Raw genomic sequence first — 17,197 nt, 5'->3', positions numbered from 1 at the left:
TGCGCTATAGAGAGAACGTCGGCTGCAACTTAGCGCAGCACAGCGTTCACTGAAGCTTGTCGCAATGCGTACGCCCATACCATCGCATCACGGCAAAAATGAGGCTGGCTACATCTGTTTCTATCTAGCTCACATTCCTCGTAGTTAATGTTTGTGTGCACATCAGGTAGACACTGGCGTAACGTGTATAAGGCTCTCAACTGTGTGACGTAATGTGTATAAGGCTCTCTACTGTGTGACGTAACGTGTATAAGGATCTCTACTGTGTGGCGTAACATGTATAAGGCTCTCTGCTGTGTGACGTAACGTGTATAAGGATCTCTACTGTGTGACATTACGTGTATAAGGATCTCTACTGTGTGGCGTAACGTGTATAATGCTCTCTACTGTGTGGCGTAACGTGTATAAGCTTCTCTACTGTGTGACGTAACGTGTATAAGGATCTCTACTGTGTGGCGTAACACGTATAAGGCTCTCTACTGTGAGACGTACCATGTATAAGCCTCTCTACTGTGTGACGTAACGTGTATAATGCTATCTACTGTGTGGCGTAACGTGTATAATGCTCTCTACTGTGTGACATAACATGTATAAGGCTTCTACTGTGTGATGTACCGTGTACAAGGATCACTACTGTGTGATGTACCATGTATAAGGATCTCTACTGTGTGGCGCAACGTGACTTTAGAGTACTATTGTATGGCGACACCCTTCTCAGTGAGACAAAACTCAATTTTCTGGGTGATGCGCTTCACCTATTTATAATATGGGAGGAGGGCCCAATGCATATTGTTGCACCTGGGCCCACCATTCTCTAGTTCCGCCACTGCCGTTGCTAAAAATTTTTTTAATGATTCTTACAGACGGAGGAGCTGTGTCAGTGAGACGGAAGCTGCATCCTGTATATACAGAGAGCTGGCACTGGCTGCAGCTAGGGGGAGCTCCAGAGTGCGGCTCCTCCCGAGCCCTTTCAGTTAAGCAAGCCAGACGAGGGAAGCTCTCTGCTCCACCGTCAGGCTGATGATAGCCAAAGGTAGGCACTGGAAGCACTTGCCTCAAGCCTTAATAAATATTGGAAGCACTGTGTTTTGTGTGTGCATGTTTTTAAGTGAGGTGTGTGTGTGTGTGTGTGTGTGTGTGTGTTTAAAGAAAGTTGTGTGTTCAAGTAAAAGAGGCGTGTGTGTGTGTGTGTGTGTGTGTGTGTGTGTGTGTGTGTGTGTGTGTGTAAGTGAGAGGCATGTGTGTGTGAGGCATGTGTGTGTGTGTGTGTGTGTGTGTGTGTGTGTGTGTGTGAGAGGCATGTGTGTGAGAGGCAAGGATTAAAGGGGCATTTCAGCATTTCTACAGGACTATGTACAGAGCACATACCTGGTCTGGGTACACGCTACCTTACAAACATATGGAGGGATGTCAGTTTCTGAATGTGTGTGTGAGAGGCGTATGTGTGTAAGTGAGAGGCATGTGTGTGTGTGTGTGTAAGTGAGAGGCATGTGTGTGTTTAAGTGAAAGCGGTGTGTGTGTGTGTGTGTGTGTGTGTGTGTGTGTGTGTGTGTTTTTAAGTGAAGGAGGTGTGTATGTGTGAGTGAAAGAGCCATGTGTAAGTGAGAGGCATGTGTGTGTTTTTAAGTGAAAGGCATGTGTGTGTTTAAGTGAAAGCGGCGTTTGTGTGTTTAAGTGAAAGAGGCGTGTGTGTGTTTTTAAGTGAATGAGGTGTTTGTGTGTTTTTTTATATATATCGGCACACCGCTGCGCCAAAGCATCTTCATCGAGACCCGCTGGCGGGTGAGGGAGCACTGTAGGTGTAATATAAAGGTATGCTGGTGTCTGTTTTATTGTAATGACTGACTTGGAGTGCGTCCACTTTGTATGTGTATGTATATTACTATTGGGAAAGGTACCTGAGCACGCTACTACTGTTCACCCTGAGTGCCGGATAGTTACATATGGTATGTGTGTGTATATGTAGGGGGGCACCAACATTTATCATGCCTCCGGGCGACTGGGACGAACTTACGCCACTGCAATGGATACTGTAATCTCTTTGTCCATTGGACACAGGGATGGTCATTTACAGTACAGGAGAGGTCATAGGCTGGTTTGAATAGGTGGGCGATGTCTGTTCAAGATGCACTTGTGGGTGGTCTCCTCTGGGTTCCTCCCGCATACCTAATGTACAGTAAATACAGTTTATATCTATATTCTGCTCCAGCACATAACTATTCACAGGAACGTGCGATCTTCTGCAAACCAACACCGGAATATTACCCTTAAAATACCCTACAGCTGGATACCAAACACCACCTTATAACCTTGTTCTGTCCCCTCCTATCCTGTAAAGGTGAATCCCTTTGTTCTGATACCATTTAAACTGTTGTAACTTGCTGGTGTGGTGCTGGGACACTTTGGGTGAGATTCAAATGATATATCACACCCAATTTCTTTTCTAAAATGATCTCCGTTATCGCGCATATTGCGCCAATAGTAATCAGGTTTACTGTGTAAAGGGTTGGGTGCCTCACTACTCCGGGGGTAGCGAGCTGAAATAATGATACAACATCCCTGAGGGCAGAAACAGAACGAGTGTGAAAAGGAGTGAAAAGAATTGAATCTCCCCCTATGTGTACATTGTGCACTATTTGGATAAATATGTAATGTGTTTTGATAGCTTTTCCATGTGTCCACAAACTCTAACGTAAATACTCATACCACGCGCTAATGCGCAGGAACGCGGGAGCGACCATACGCAAATTGCGAATATGCGCACGCACGGCAGAACAAGTACACGCACGGAGGCCATCTGTGTGTAGTTTGTACGTGATGTGTGTACTGCAATATTTTTCGACTTCGACACATCTTTTCGGAATCTTATACTTTTTACTGGGCATCGCCCAACATTCTTCCATCATTTCCGTCAGCTCATCTGACGCTGGGAATTCAGCTTTAATAAGGTAATTTTTTATTCACAAACTGAAGAATAAGGTACAGACATTGCAGATCATCACAATATCACAACAATAAATCTTTCGGCTCAAGACAGACCTCCAATATTGGAGGAAATTTACATTCAAGGGATATCAGAACATGACCATGAGGGGATTACACATACTTTCTTGCTGTACAGATTATTTGGGTCTGCAAGATCCGCAGCCATCAATATAAATCCTCATACATTTTTATATTTACGCCCTTAAGCTAACCAATAAGAACATAACATCAACAGGGGAAAAACAAAAAACAAAACCTGAAGCAAGGTGAGAAGGGATAATCTGATTCCGGACCACAGTAATTATGCGGATAAACAGGCGGCTCCACAGGGCTCAACCGCCAAGCATCTCACTTATGTCACTAAGCAGTAAATATTTGGCAAGTTAGCATTTCAGTGCCCTCTATATTTGCGGGGTCATGTGCGCATGGGGGGAGTCAAGCCATGGAGACCAGACCTTTTCAAATTTGGCTGATGCGTTCTGTTTCATATATATATATCTTTCCTTAATTATTGTATCATTAATTAGGGTCTTAAGCCCAGACACCGAAGGGGCTCTGGGGGCCATCCATAGCCTCGCAATGCAAACCTTAGCCAAGGCACATACATTACTGGCATAGAGACCCCTTGAAACAGACAGAGAGGATGAGCATCCCATCCCCAGAATACAGAACTGAGGGGTAAGCACTCCGCCAGTTACTCCTGTACTTTCCAGGATTGACCCGACCCCCAACCAGAACACCCTCAGCCTCGGACAATCCCACATTAGATGCCAAAATGTTCCGACCTCCCCCCCGCATTTAGGACAAAGGCCAGATCCGCCCGTACCGAAAGTAGCTAGTCTAGCCGGAGTCATATATGTCCTGTGTAAAATGAAGAATTGAATCTGCTGAAATCTAAGAGATTTGGTAACTTTGGCAGGGTATTCCAGAGCGAGGGCCCAGTCCTCTTCAGTTATTAAACCCATGTCCTCCTCCCATTTTCCTCGGAGACGTGTCAGAGGGTCCGCATGGAGCTTAGCAAGTAAATATCCATACGCACAGGAGACCATCTTAGCTCGACCCAAAGTAGCCACAAAGGTCTTGATGGGAAATGGGAGGATACGTGGGGGGGACTCAGCAAACTGGGACTGGAGGGCGTGACGAAGCTGGAGATATCTGAAAAAATAGGAATTGGGTAACCCAAACTCATCCTTCAGTTGCTGAAAGGATTTGAGTACCCCATCTAGGTAGAGTTGGGAAATAGAAACCACATATCTAGGGGCCCACACCTCCCGCCCCTCAAGCGCGTGTAGTTCAGGGAGCCAGTCAGAGTACCATAGGGGGGTATCAGGGTCCAAACCATCGTATCCCAAGAGGACTCTCAGGGCCTGCCATATTTTTAATGCCTGGAAAATAATAGGGGGAAGAAACCGAGATATGCTCCCACTCAACAGCACCTGCACAGGAGAGAGGTGAGGAAAGTAGGAGCGAATAAACTCACAGTGTAAGGAGTTAACCCCAGAATCCTGCGCCCACACACTAATATGAGTCAGCTGGGCAGCATAGTAATACATCTGAAAATTAGGCAGAGCCAAGCCACCGTCAGAGCGCTGCCTGGTAAGGGTATTTAGCTGTATCCTAGAACGTTTGTTAGCCCATATCAAAGAGGATAGAACACTATTTAATTTTCTAAAGAATAGCGGATAAATATATACCGGGGACTGGAGAATAATGTATAAAAGTTTGGGGAGTATAATCATTTTAATGAGATTGACCCTGCCAGACACCGTCAGTGGAAGCTTACACCAAGCTTTGGATTTGCCCATAATCCACTGCATGGCTGTGTCCAGGTTCAGAGGGACAAAATCGGAAGGGTCACTAGTTATTTGAATCCCGAGGTATTTAAATTGTATCGTCCAACGTAGTGGCAGGGGGATTTTGGGAATAGTAGGGGGGGGGCCTATGACTGGCATAATGTACGATTTAGACCAGTTAATTCTAAGTCCCGAGTGATCACCAAAGCACTCAATCACCCGTAGCAGAGTGGGCATTGACTTGGTGTAATCTTGCAAGAACAGCAACATGTCGTCAGCATAAAGAGCTATTCTATCCTCACGTGAGCCCGTACTGATTCCCACAATATCTGGGTGTGATCTTATCAGACAGGCCAGGGGCTCAATGGCCAAGGCAAACAGTGCGGGGGATAGGGGGCAGCCTTGTCTAGTCCCACGGGATAGCTGGAAAGAGGGGGATACATAGCCGTTCACCAAGATCCTGGCACTCGGATGTTGATACAGTAGTTTAGTCCAACTGATAAAGTTGGGTCCAAAGCCCATACGAGCCATCACCTCCCATAAATAAGCCCATTCAACGCTGTCAAAAGCCTTGGCCGCGTCTAGCGAGACCACAGCCGAGTCAGAAGGGGAGTCATGTGGGAGTTGCAGAATGGTATATAGTCTACGTAGATTAATAGATGTGGACTTCCCTGGCATGAAGCCAGTCTGATCCGAGTGAACGAGGGAGGCGATCACTGTGTTAAGCCGTACTGCCAATATCTTTGCCAGGATCTTAGCATCGGTGGGAATCAGGGAAATCGGCCTATAGGAGTCTGGAGACCCAGGGTCCTTACCGGGCTTTGGAATCACTATTATAATTGCCTCTGACATAGAGAGGGGAAGCTCATTATTGGCAAATATATCCAAGTATAGGGCATGGAGTCTGGGTCCAAAGAAATCTATATGAGTTTTGTAAACCTCAGAGGGAATCCCGTCACACCCCGGAGCCTTGCCATTAGGGGACATACCAATGGCCGCAGTCACCTCCTCGAGCGTCAAGGGCGCCTCCAGCAGCTCATAGGCCTCAGGGGAGAGTGCGGGCAACGCAATACCCCCCAGGTAGTGCGAGATGTCAAGAGTAGAGCACGTCAATTGTGAGCTATAAACACCAGAGTAATAAGATCTAAACAACTGCGCAATGTCCGGCGTGGTGTCAACAAAGGAGCCATCCCCATCGGACATCTGGGTGATCGTAGACCCAGGCCGATCGTAGTGTATCAGACGGGCCAGGAGTCCCCCCGTCCTATCAGCCTGCATATAAATATTAGTGGCCTTGAAAAGGAGGGAGCGTGAGTTTTTGTCGGACAGGTGGGCCATCCAAGCCGACTGAGCCACTAGCCAGCGTACCTTCGTAGTGGGGGCACCATCTAGCAGGTATTGGGACTCTAGTTCCCTGGCGTCCCTTTCAAGGGCCTGTTCCTTCTCCCTGGAGGATACTTTATGAGCCGCTATGCGTCCAATATATGAACCTCTCAAAAAAGCCTTAAATGAATCCCAAACTATCGTAGCCGGGGCTGACCCTACATTATCGTTAAAGTACCCCCCCCCATTGAGTCTCGAGGTCACTGCAGTCACCAAGCTGGGTCAGCCAAGAGGGGTGCAGCTTCCAATAAGAGTGCCCCCTCTGACTTCCCACAGCGATAGTCATCAACATGGGGGAGTGGTCAGAGACCCCTCGGGCCTCATAATGAATGTCAATGATCCCCGGGACAAGGGCAGGGGACACTAGCATCAGGTCAATCCTGGAAAAGGAGCCATGAGTACTGGAAAAACAGGAGAACTGGCGGGCCGTAGGGTGACGGAGCCTCCACACATCAACCCACTGCAAGCTATCCAAGAAATCTGCAAACTTAGTAGGGCCACCACTCGCCAGCGCAACACTCGGGGAGTGCCATCGATCCAAGGACAAATCTAGGATGTTATTAAAGTCACCCAGGCATATCACTGGGGTAGTGGGAGATGAAGCGATGAAAGAGGCAGCCTGCTGCAACACAGCATATGAAAAGGGAGGGGGGACATACACCGCTAATATGTAATAGGGCTGGGAGCTCAGTTTACATTCCATAAATACAAATCTTCCATATGGGTCAGTTTTGATCGACAGTAATTCAAATTGCACTGATTTTTTAATCAGAACCGAGACACCCCTAGAAAAGGAAGAGTGAGAGGCGTGGTAAGCCCATCCCACCCAGGCCCGGCGTAAAGACAGTAACCTATGTCCCTCTAAGTGGGTCTCACTGAGGCATGCAATGTCCGGGTCATATTTCTTAATCATATTTAAAACCAGAGATCGTTTGATTTTGTTATTCAGACCTCGGACATTCCATGCCAACAGCTTCAGATTAGTCATGACTCCATGTAGACTCTATGTGTCTCCCGGACAGACATTTCCCAGAATACAACTGAGAACCAACATCAGTAATACCAGTAACACATGACGTACATAAGCCCAGCATTATAATCCATAGCGTCTGAATTAATAAACATCCTTGCTTCAAAAAAAACTCAGGTAAGAAAAATAACAAACTAAAGAAAGAAAACCAAAAACAGCAGCAAAGAGAGCCGCAACTAGCAGCTTCCCAATTATCCCTCCCCTCCCCGTATACCCCCCAAAACACCGGCATACTTATATCCCAAACCAACAACCCAAACTACCAAGTGCTGAGTAGGCCCAGATTCTCAACTAAACCTCTAACCAACACCACTTGGACGGCAAGTCTTGAGCCACCAATGCAAAGGAGGGGGGCTCCCCGATCTAAGATCGTTCCCTCCGATAGCCCAGACCCAGCTCCTGCAACTCAGGAGATCAGTCCGGAGCAAGCTGTCGAGCACCCGGCGCAAATCTGTCCAGCCATTGTGCCGCTTCCCTGGGGGAATTAAAAAACCTGGTCTCCCCGTCCGCCACAACTCGGAGCCTTGAAGGAAACAGCATGGAATACGGAATGTTGAGGTCTCGCAGACGCCGTTTAATGGGCATAAACTGGGCTCTGTCCTTCTGGACGTCTGCGGCAAAGTCCGGGAAGGCCGACACCTTGACTCCATTACGGACCAGCGGGCCCTTTGTGCGACCTAGGCGAAGAACTGAGTCCCGGTCCTTATAATGTAGGAATTTGGCAATGAAGGTGCGAGGAGGGGCACCAGGAGGTAGTGGCCGAGATGGTATCCTATGTGCACGCTCCACCGCAAATTGGGCCGTAAAGGACTCAGCGCCATACATCTCCTTGAGCCAAGATTCGAGGAAGTCCTCCGGCTGCGAGCCCTCTTCTCTTTCAGGTAGGCCCACAAATCTGACATTGTTCCTACGCAGTCTTCCCTCCATGTCTAAAAGCTTAGTCTGGAGGGAGGAGACTTGTTGGGTCACCGTGGATACGGACTGCTTCAGGGGTCCACACATATCTTCCAGGTTGGAGACCCTTGTCTCCGCCTCACCCACTCTCTCACGAATGCGCTGGACATCTTGTCGGAGTAAGGATAGGTCACACTGCACCTTCTCCATCTTGTCGGAGAGACGTTGCTCACTGCCAGCTATAGCCTCCAGCACCTGTTGAATAGACGGCGCCTCCGCCACCCCCGGGGAGCCAGCCGCAGACACGGAGGGGGAATCAGAATGGGTAGGAGAGGGAGCCGACGACACCTTGGGTGTGGGTTGTCTGGCATATCTTTCTAGCTTGGCCGCAGCCGCACTTTGGCCTCCCTTAACCATATTGAACAGGAGCAGTCACAACCACCCTAGGGCAGTGTGTTCCGTGTAGAAGTATAATGAGAAGGCGGTAGGAGCGAGGACGCCCTCAATTAGTGGCGGGAAGCAGCCGTGCCCAGTCCTTATATCAAAATATCAATGGATAGAAAATATAGGCTTGTGTAGAAGTAGCAGCAATATGTACAGTAATATTGAAGAGGGAGAATCTTGCAGCAACTTCGGAAGGCAAGGGCAGGATGTCGGTGCGTAGCACACTGAAGGATATTAGTGCAGTATAGCGACGCAGTCAGTTCCAATTACTAATGCATCTCTTATGTGGTAGAATGGGAGAGCTGTGCAGCAAAAGACACCTGACTGTGCTTCCAGCAGTATGTTGAGTCAGTATAGGTAGTATAGATACTGAGAGGCTGAGAGTGAGTGAGCAACTGATAGTGAGGTCCCAAATAGCAAAGGCTCACTGGTCACAGGAGAGTTCCATCAGGCAGCCCATCAAATGTGCAGGCATTAGCAGCAGCCTTTATCATTCACTCCCAAAATGGCCGCAGTGTCCCTTCCTCTTCCCCTTCCCCAGGAGTACCTGTTTGTTCTCCCGTCTTCAGGGTCACTTCAAGGACCCAGGTTACAGCCCTGGAGGCAGAGGAGAGGCTATCTCCCCCCCACAGTCCTTTTGCGGGCTCCGGCAGCAGCGGCAGCCCGCCGCTCGAGCTCCGGGTGTCCCGCGATCGAGGCCGCCAAAATCGAGGCCGGGGATCCGGAGAACTTGTAGGCCGCAGGGCCGGATGTCGGTGAGAGCCGCGTCTACGGGACCCGGAGAGCACGGATAGGGACGCCCGGCAGTGCCCAACAGTGCAGGGTGAGCGATTCGGCCGGGTAGGAGCACCAGAGGGAATAAGGATGGGTATCAGGAGTTTGGTGGCCGGGGAGCTCCCGAGACCTGCTGCCTACTCCTTAGCCGTCGTGGCCACGCCCGGGAATTCAGCTTTAACTGCTTTTGCTCGTTTAAACACAGGTGCTTTAGACTTTGACACTGTCTTGGCTGGCTCTTCCAAAGAGAGAACAGCCTCCACAGCATCAATAAGTTCAGCTTCATCCTCTGAACTAATACTCTGCGACTGATCATCATATGAAGTATTTGAATATACTGTATCAGCATCTGTTGTATCATCCTGTGTAGTCTGCAACATAGACTCATCTGTCTTAGTCTTACCTGTCCCTTGGTTACTTGTAGAGGCTACTGGAACCAAGACGTAGGAAGGGAGCTGCATGTACGGGTTAATAGTGTAACCTAACCCTTGAGGTGGTGCTACCGAAGTTAACCTGTCCGCTATTGAAGATAAAGTCTTTGCGAACATATTCCATGGTGGCTCTGTTGGTGGTTGAACCAACTCCTGTTTTTTACTTTGCTGAAAAGAAAAACAGTTCGCACACAACCCCTCATAAGTGACCAATTGGTCCATACCAATTAACCCTGTCTTACAAGATAAGCATGTTAGGGATGTAGGAGTGCCTAATAAATTCTCCTCGTCACTTTTGCCGCTCACAGACATGGTATTATTCTGTTAATGACTACACAATTTGTGACTGAAAATCACCTATATATGGATATATAGAAGTGAGATCAATCTGACCACAACCGTGCACCTGAATTGAGGGTCAGAACAGGACTGACAACATAGAAAAGTCAGCACACATACTAGCAGTCAGTCACATGTTAAGGCATTAAACATTGTCATATGAGACTACAACCACCATAACAACTTACAAGTAAGTAGGACAATTGTACTTCTGTTTTTAACTGTTTTTTTCAACATCACATGCAGAAACAACAGTAATTATACAGATCTCATATGCAATATGTACTAAAAATTAACAATTCAGACTAACAAGTAGAGAGAATTTTTAGTACTGTATACCCTTCCTCCATAGAGCGGGATACAGGGAGACTCACAACACTTCCATATCCAAGCAAATGCGCTCACAAGATGCTGAGTGGATTCAGACACTACTGATGTAAACTACCGCTCCTTATAACTGATAACGGACACAGTCGCTCACTGACGGACACGGACGCTCAGCGACTTCCACGTGTATGCAGACGCTAAGGCCTGCGACTCGGTCTAGGCGGGATCTCTAGTGTACACAACCGCAGCGTCTAAGCTGCGACCAAGTACCCTTGTGGTAGCGTCTGAGACAGAAGTGAGGTAATTTAGTTCATGGACAGGAGACACGCGGAAACTGGTCATGAACTCGGAGGAGGGGCGGCCAGGAGAGCTTCTGAATCCCCCTGTTGACTTAAACTCCAAGGATCGCGTCCTCTACCTAGTCCTGGCACCTATGATCCCTAGAGCGTAGCGCTGTCGCACTCGAGATGTTCGGCGCATCAACACACTGTTTGTAGTCTCCACCAATACAGTGTAGCTGTGTCCGGACCCCTCTAGTAAGAGGAAATCCATAGACTTACCTTCCCCCCATGCTCCGGCTACAGCCTGGTTACGTCTGCTGGACCTGCTAGAACATCCGACACAGACGCCCGTCGAGACAGCACTGTACCGCGAAGGTAAGCGTTGTTGCGACCCGGTGGGGAGTTGTTGGAGCGACTCTTTCTAGTATGCGTTTAAGACGCTGTTAAGAAAAGTTGCTCAAAAAACCATAGTAAGACTATAAAAAGAACATAATAAAAGCTTCAGGCTGCTTTATTAACAGCAGCCCTGTGACCATGGTCCAGCTCCTGCCGCACCAAACAAAAAACTCATTTGACTGAGTCAGTGGGCGGGACTATATGGTGAAGCTCCGATGCATCCTGGGAGGCCAGAAAGCTTGTGACCGTGTTGGTGCCATTTCCGCTGTCGCTCCGGCATATCCCAATGTTATCCTGTGGATAATCCTGTGGACCCAGCCAGAGAAATGAGAAAATCGATCTCTGTGGACTACGGTCATTTACAAGTCCTCTTGGACTTTACTGCATCTCAAGGGGGCCTTCAGACATGGCTTTCACAACTTCCGGGTCTGCAGATAGCGGATTTACTAAAAGCCGACACCAGATCATGTCACACGCTCTCATCCGCTATGTATACAGAGTTGTTTCTCAATATATTGCACCGATCCTACCTATCTGCACGTAGGCGATTCATGATTGGAATCTCAACAACTCACTCATGTTTCAAATGTGGCCAGCCCCAAGTCGACCTATTTCATGGTCTATGGTCCTGTCCACTAATCCGCAGATTTTGGTTACAGTTACAGGTGCTTAACTACTTGTCATTAACCCCTGAATGGGCCCGGATTGGCATTCTTCCAAATGGCCTCCGAATTTTGAAGGGAGGCAGCCGACTGTTGCTGCCAATTAGTGCGGCAGCCCGAAAATCAATCCCACAAGTATGGATTCACTCCGAACCCCCTTCCCTGTCCATATTCAAAACAAAACTACCGTATATACTCGAATATAAGCCGACTTTTTCAGCACTTTTTTTTGTGCTGAAAAAGCCACCTCGGCTTATACTCGAGTCAGTGGCAGTGCAGTGTGACAGGCAGAGCAGTGTGAAGGAGGGACACGGAGCGCACAGCGCGCGCCTCTCCTGTGTCCCTCCTGCATCTCCGGCGGCAGTGGCGGGTCTATTAAAGGAAGTACCCATTCGTGACCTCTGATCACGAACCGGCACTTCCTTTAATAGACCCGCCGCGGCCGCCGGAGATGCAGGAGGGACACAGGAGAGGCGCGCGCTGTGCGCTCCGTGTCCCTCCTTCAGAAGACAGCGCGGGATCGACGGAGGGGTAAGTAACAGGCACTGGGGAACATATTTGGTACTTGGGGAGGGGGCATATGTGGCAGCATGAGGGGCATATGTGGCAACATGAGGGGCATATGTGGCAGCATGAGGGGCATATGTGGCAGCATGAGGGCATATCTGGCAGCATGAGGGCATATCTGGCAGCATGAGGGCATATCTGGCAGCATGAGGGCATATCTGGCACATCTGGCACTGTGGGGCATATCTGGCAGCATGAGGGGCATATCTGGCAGCATGAGGGCATATCTGGCACATCTGGCACCGTGGGGCATATTTGGCAGCATGAGGGCATATCTGGCACATCAGGCACTGTGGGGCATATCTGGCAGTATGAGGGCATATCTGGCAGTATGAGGGCATATCTGGCACGGAGGGCTGTGTACGGCTAGAGCTGCATTTCCCACCCTAGGCTTATACTCGAGTCAATAAGTTTTCCCAGGTTTTTTGTGGTAGAATTAGGTGCCTCGGCTTATATTCAGGTCGACTTATACTCGAGTATATACGGTATTTTTTTATCTCTTCCGCATGTCATGGGTGGAGGTTGTGCACAAAAAAGAAGACCAAACAAAAAAATGTTTTTTGAAATGTGGGAACGTTTTATTACAACACTCTCAACAAACATTCAATCTCAAATTCGAAACTCTCTACGCAACACCTCCTGGTGTCTCCTACGAATGGTTGAGGGTGATCCTCCAGTCTCTGTGTAACCGTGGGGGGAGTATGCGAGCATACTTTAGTTTATTTTTATTTTCTTTATTTCATATGACTAATTGTAATTCTCACACTTGTTTGTTCTGTATTATGTATAGGCCTGCCCACACTAGCCTTTGTCATTGTTTGACAACCACATGTTATTTGTACAAAATGCATTCATGATCCATCGGTTTTGGACATTCCGGCATACATACCAATAACAAATTGTATGTATACTATTTTATTACATTTTGTACATTGCTTCAAAATATATTTTTAAAAAAAGGATTTTTTACTCACCTTAAAATCACTTCCTCAAAGTCCATCTGGGGGGATGCTTCATTACCTCTGGGTTTCGTATACCACCATTGGAGTCTGGCACTAAAACTGTTAAAAAGCCATCTACTTCCCCTATATAACCCCTTCCACATCCAGCAGCCCCTCAGTTTACATTCACCAGAGCTGCATGGAGGAAGAATCAAAGACAACTATAACTAATCCGGACCACCTACAATTATAATAGGCAAACTGGTAAGAGAACCAGTCAAGTCAAGGGGGAGCTCAGCATCTGCCAGGTGGACTTTGAGGAAGGGATTTTACATTAAGTAAAAAATCCAAATTTTCTCTATCATCCATCTGGGGACGCTCCATTACATCTGGGAATTCTCAAAGCAAGCTAAGAATTTTACATTATGCATTCCAAATGTACGGAAGCGGTACAATTTAGTGAAAGTGTGCACGGATGACCAGGTTGCTGCCCTGCACAACTGCTCCACAGAAACGCCATGTCGCACAGCTCAAGATGCCCAAACAGCAAAAAGTCGAGAGGGCCTGGATTTCAGCCGGAACATACACATTTAATGACACATAGGGCTGATGTATGGCCTAATTCACTCAACTAGCGATAAAAGCCTTTGATGCACCAAAACAAGGCTGGCCAGCTTCTATCAACAGCAATAAAGAATCTGTACGTCGCAAATAAGTACGGTCAAGATAAATGCGGAAGGCACAAAAAAAAAAACCCAAAAGCTCCAAGATAGAATCATCCGCAGACGCCAAAGCCTGCTTAAAACTCTGGAAGGAAAAATGTCCTGGTGTTGAAGAAACGCAGACACAACCGTTGGGAGAATTCAGTGGAGGCTTACAGGAGAGAGCCGCCAGAAAGATACCCCAGATGGAACGTCCAAAGAGCAGTCTTGGCATCTACCAGAGCTGCCTGAGGATCTTCTGAATGAGCATCGTATCGAGGAAGCTTCTTGTTCAGACGTGAATACATGAGGTTGATGTCTGTTGACCACCATCTGGATATGAGCTCCGCAAACAACTCCTGGTGTAACTCTAGTCTCAGGTAAGGGCTCTAACTTTGTTCTATATAGCAAGAGACACTTGCTGCGACTTGGATGCTCCACTGGGGGTAATGATTTGTACTTTTCCTTAATCGTGCATCTTATTTGCATCATACAAATGTAGCCACGCTATACACAACTGCGATTACTTGCAACTGGGATTAGCTATGCTCGACTAGCGTGCCAGTTTACACGTGTGAATAGTTGCACCCGCGATCCCTACAAAATACTCTATACAATCGCGGGTACGACTATCTGCACATGGACGGTGCAGTAACGTTTAGCATGGCTACATCTGTAGCTGCATACAAAGTTGCTTACAGTGTACCAGGCACCACTAGTTTAGTATTTTAGTCACAAGAGAACTGGTATACCGTCACAGATTAAGCATAAGCGAAGCATGGTGCGAGTCATTCGTAACGGAACTCTGTCTTTTCCCTTTTTACCCAAATTAGCGAAGGAGTTGCGCACAGAAATACATGAAATACCAGGGTCTGTGACCAGTGCACCCATGCATTGTACATTTACTGACCTAGCAACACTGACTAATCTATGCAGGGCTAAGAAATCCACAAAACATGACCTGTTAGTGGTACCAGAGGACTGGAGTTGGCAACCACTATTGTAACTCTAATTCACTTTCATTTGGCATTTGTTTGTTAAACCATGAAACAAGCACAATAAATAAAATAAATGTTACTTGATGTTTTGCTGCAATGAGAGAAACCTGCTTTGGAGAATTATAAAAAATAAATAAAAATAAACATTATCCTAAATCTTACTTATGAATAATACCCCTTTTTTACGTAAATCCCAGGTCCAACCTGGGGAACATTTCCACTGCACATTCAACCAGGGTTATCCCCGGGTTGGTCCCTTCCACACTGCATCCGTGTTCTGCCGGTGATCCGGCACTCTATATACTTTTAAAGGTACCATTTTCCACTAAACTATGACCTGGGTTAACCTGGCAAAATCCCGGATTATTGCAGCAGTGGAAAAGGGGTATAAGTTACAGTTCCACTTTAACTTTGCCCAAATGCTCTTGAAGTAAGGTCCTTTGAAGTAACATGAAATGCTCAGCATTTGGGATACCTGGCAGCACAACAAGAGCAACAGAACACTGGACAGAAATAGCATTAGTAAGGAAAATAAAACTAGGAACATGCTAATTTAAATTGAAGATTACATCATTCAGAGGCTGGAACGTGAGGCTGTCCAAGGCAATTCAGGCAGAAAGGATATAAATAGAGCAGAGGTTCTCAAAAGCGGGCACCCCAACAGTCCAGGTTTTAGGTATATCCATATCTCAGCACAGATGGTTAAAGCAAAATCGACTGAGGCGCTAAATTAAGACACCTGTGGCCAAGCATGGCTATACTTACAATCTGGACCGTTTGGGTGCCTTGAGGACCGCGTTTGAGAACCTCTGGAATAGAATCAAAAAGTACCAAAAAAAATACAAAAACAACTACTGAAAAAACAAACAAAAAACAAAACCTTCATGCATAGGCAAATTGTGGTTTTCTGGCAGGTATTGAACTATTTTAGAGACAGGTGGAGCAGCGACTTTACAGGACAGCAATGCGCCCAGTACTGGACCCACCCACTGAGTGAATGCCCGAAATACTGTACTCTCTGTAAAGAACTCTGGATTATATGTACGCTATATAAATTACGGTTAATAAATAAAGAACACTGACAGGAGGTACTGCCCTTTTCTGCATGGTAATGGAAATGTATCCTAACCTTTGCGCTCTGCACCATGGCATCTGAGAGATCTTCTATCTCATCTTCACTACTGAACACGCTCTCAAAGTCCTGGTAACTCCACCCATCAAAAAGGATCCGTGGTACTGAAATACAATTGAAGGAATAATATATTAAATACTTAGGCACAGGTGCAATATACTTTACGACAATAACCATGTTTTCCAATTCCTATGACACTGTGGTGAACATTAATAGGTCTCCATTCACATTGAGCTCATTGGGAAAAGTTGACTTGGGGCTAGATTTACAAAAGTTTCTAAAAGTGAAAAGTGGAGGTGTTACCTATAGTGATAAAGATGGAAGCCATAGTTGTTCATAGACTTCATATGTAGTTGACATCTGATAATCTGTTTCTAATTGTTATTTTAGCTTAGTGCTGATACAGGAAAAAGTATAAGACATTGTACTTTGTTTGAACCCATATTGTGAAGTTATGACCTTTATCTAAGATATATTTTACGGTAATTTCCTAGCAGAAATATAATGTCAGCAGCTAGACATGTAAGCTTCAAAGGGTATTTGTCAGTTTGCGGTATAGCAGGTGTGAAAACATAACCAGACATATGTGGGTCTCGAGCTTAGCAAAAATCACCAGTTATTCCACTTAAGATCACATATAGGAATTTTAGACGTTACTAAGCATATTACGTATAAGATAGGAGTTTATTAACCAATAGGATTAGAAAATATGTTAACCAATAGAATTAAAGAGGTCATTAACCAATAGGATTAAGCTTTGTGTAAGGAAATTATGACACTGTATGCAAATGTGTATTTCTTTATAACATACTGCTTCCAGGAAATAAAATCTGCTCTGTTATTTCTTACCATACACACGTGGCTAGTTATTACAAAGGTTACTTTGTTTTCTGTCACTGGCTGCAGCCGTGAATGAACCTGATGCTGACTGACTGAGTGCGTGCTTGAACTTGGATCAGCAAGGGGTGCCCTGTCCTGGGGTTAGCTTTAACAATAGTAACCTATCAGATCCTAGCTATAATTTCTCAACTGCATTCTACAAAAGGACAGAATCTAATTGGTTGCTTTGGGCAAAACACCACTTGTCTGTTTTAGAAGCTTCAGTAAATCTAGCCCCCT

At 46.6% G+C, this 17,197-nt stretch overlaps 1 protein-coding gene across 1 annotated transcript in view; it reads right to left on the bottom strand.

The window, feature by feature from the left end:
- The window catches only part of CHID1 (chitinase domain containing 1), a 990,316-nt gene that overhangs the window by 881,634 nt on the left and 91,485 nt on the right, over nt 1-17,197 (bottom strand). The window contains exon 6 of the mRNA XM_063944762.1: nt 16,076-16,182. Coding sequence (XP_063800832.1) covers nt 16,076-16,182 — 107 coding nt within the window. The remainder of the gene's footprint in view (nt 1-16,075; nt 16,183-17,197) is intronic.

Source organism: Pseudophryne corroboree, chromosome 11 (genome assembly GCF_028390025.1).
Source record: "Pseudophryne corroboree isolate aPseCor3 chromosome 11, aPseCor3.hap2, whole genome shotgun sequence".
NCBI lineage: Eukaryota > Metazoa > Chordata > Amphibia > Anura > Myobatrachidae > Pseudophryne > Pseudophryne corroboree.
Note: the sequence above shows the minus strand (reverse complement) of the source record. Positions and strands in the feature narration are given on the sequence as shown.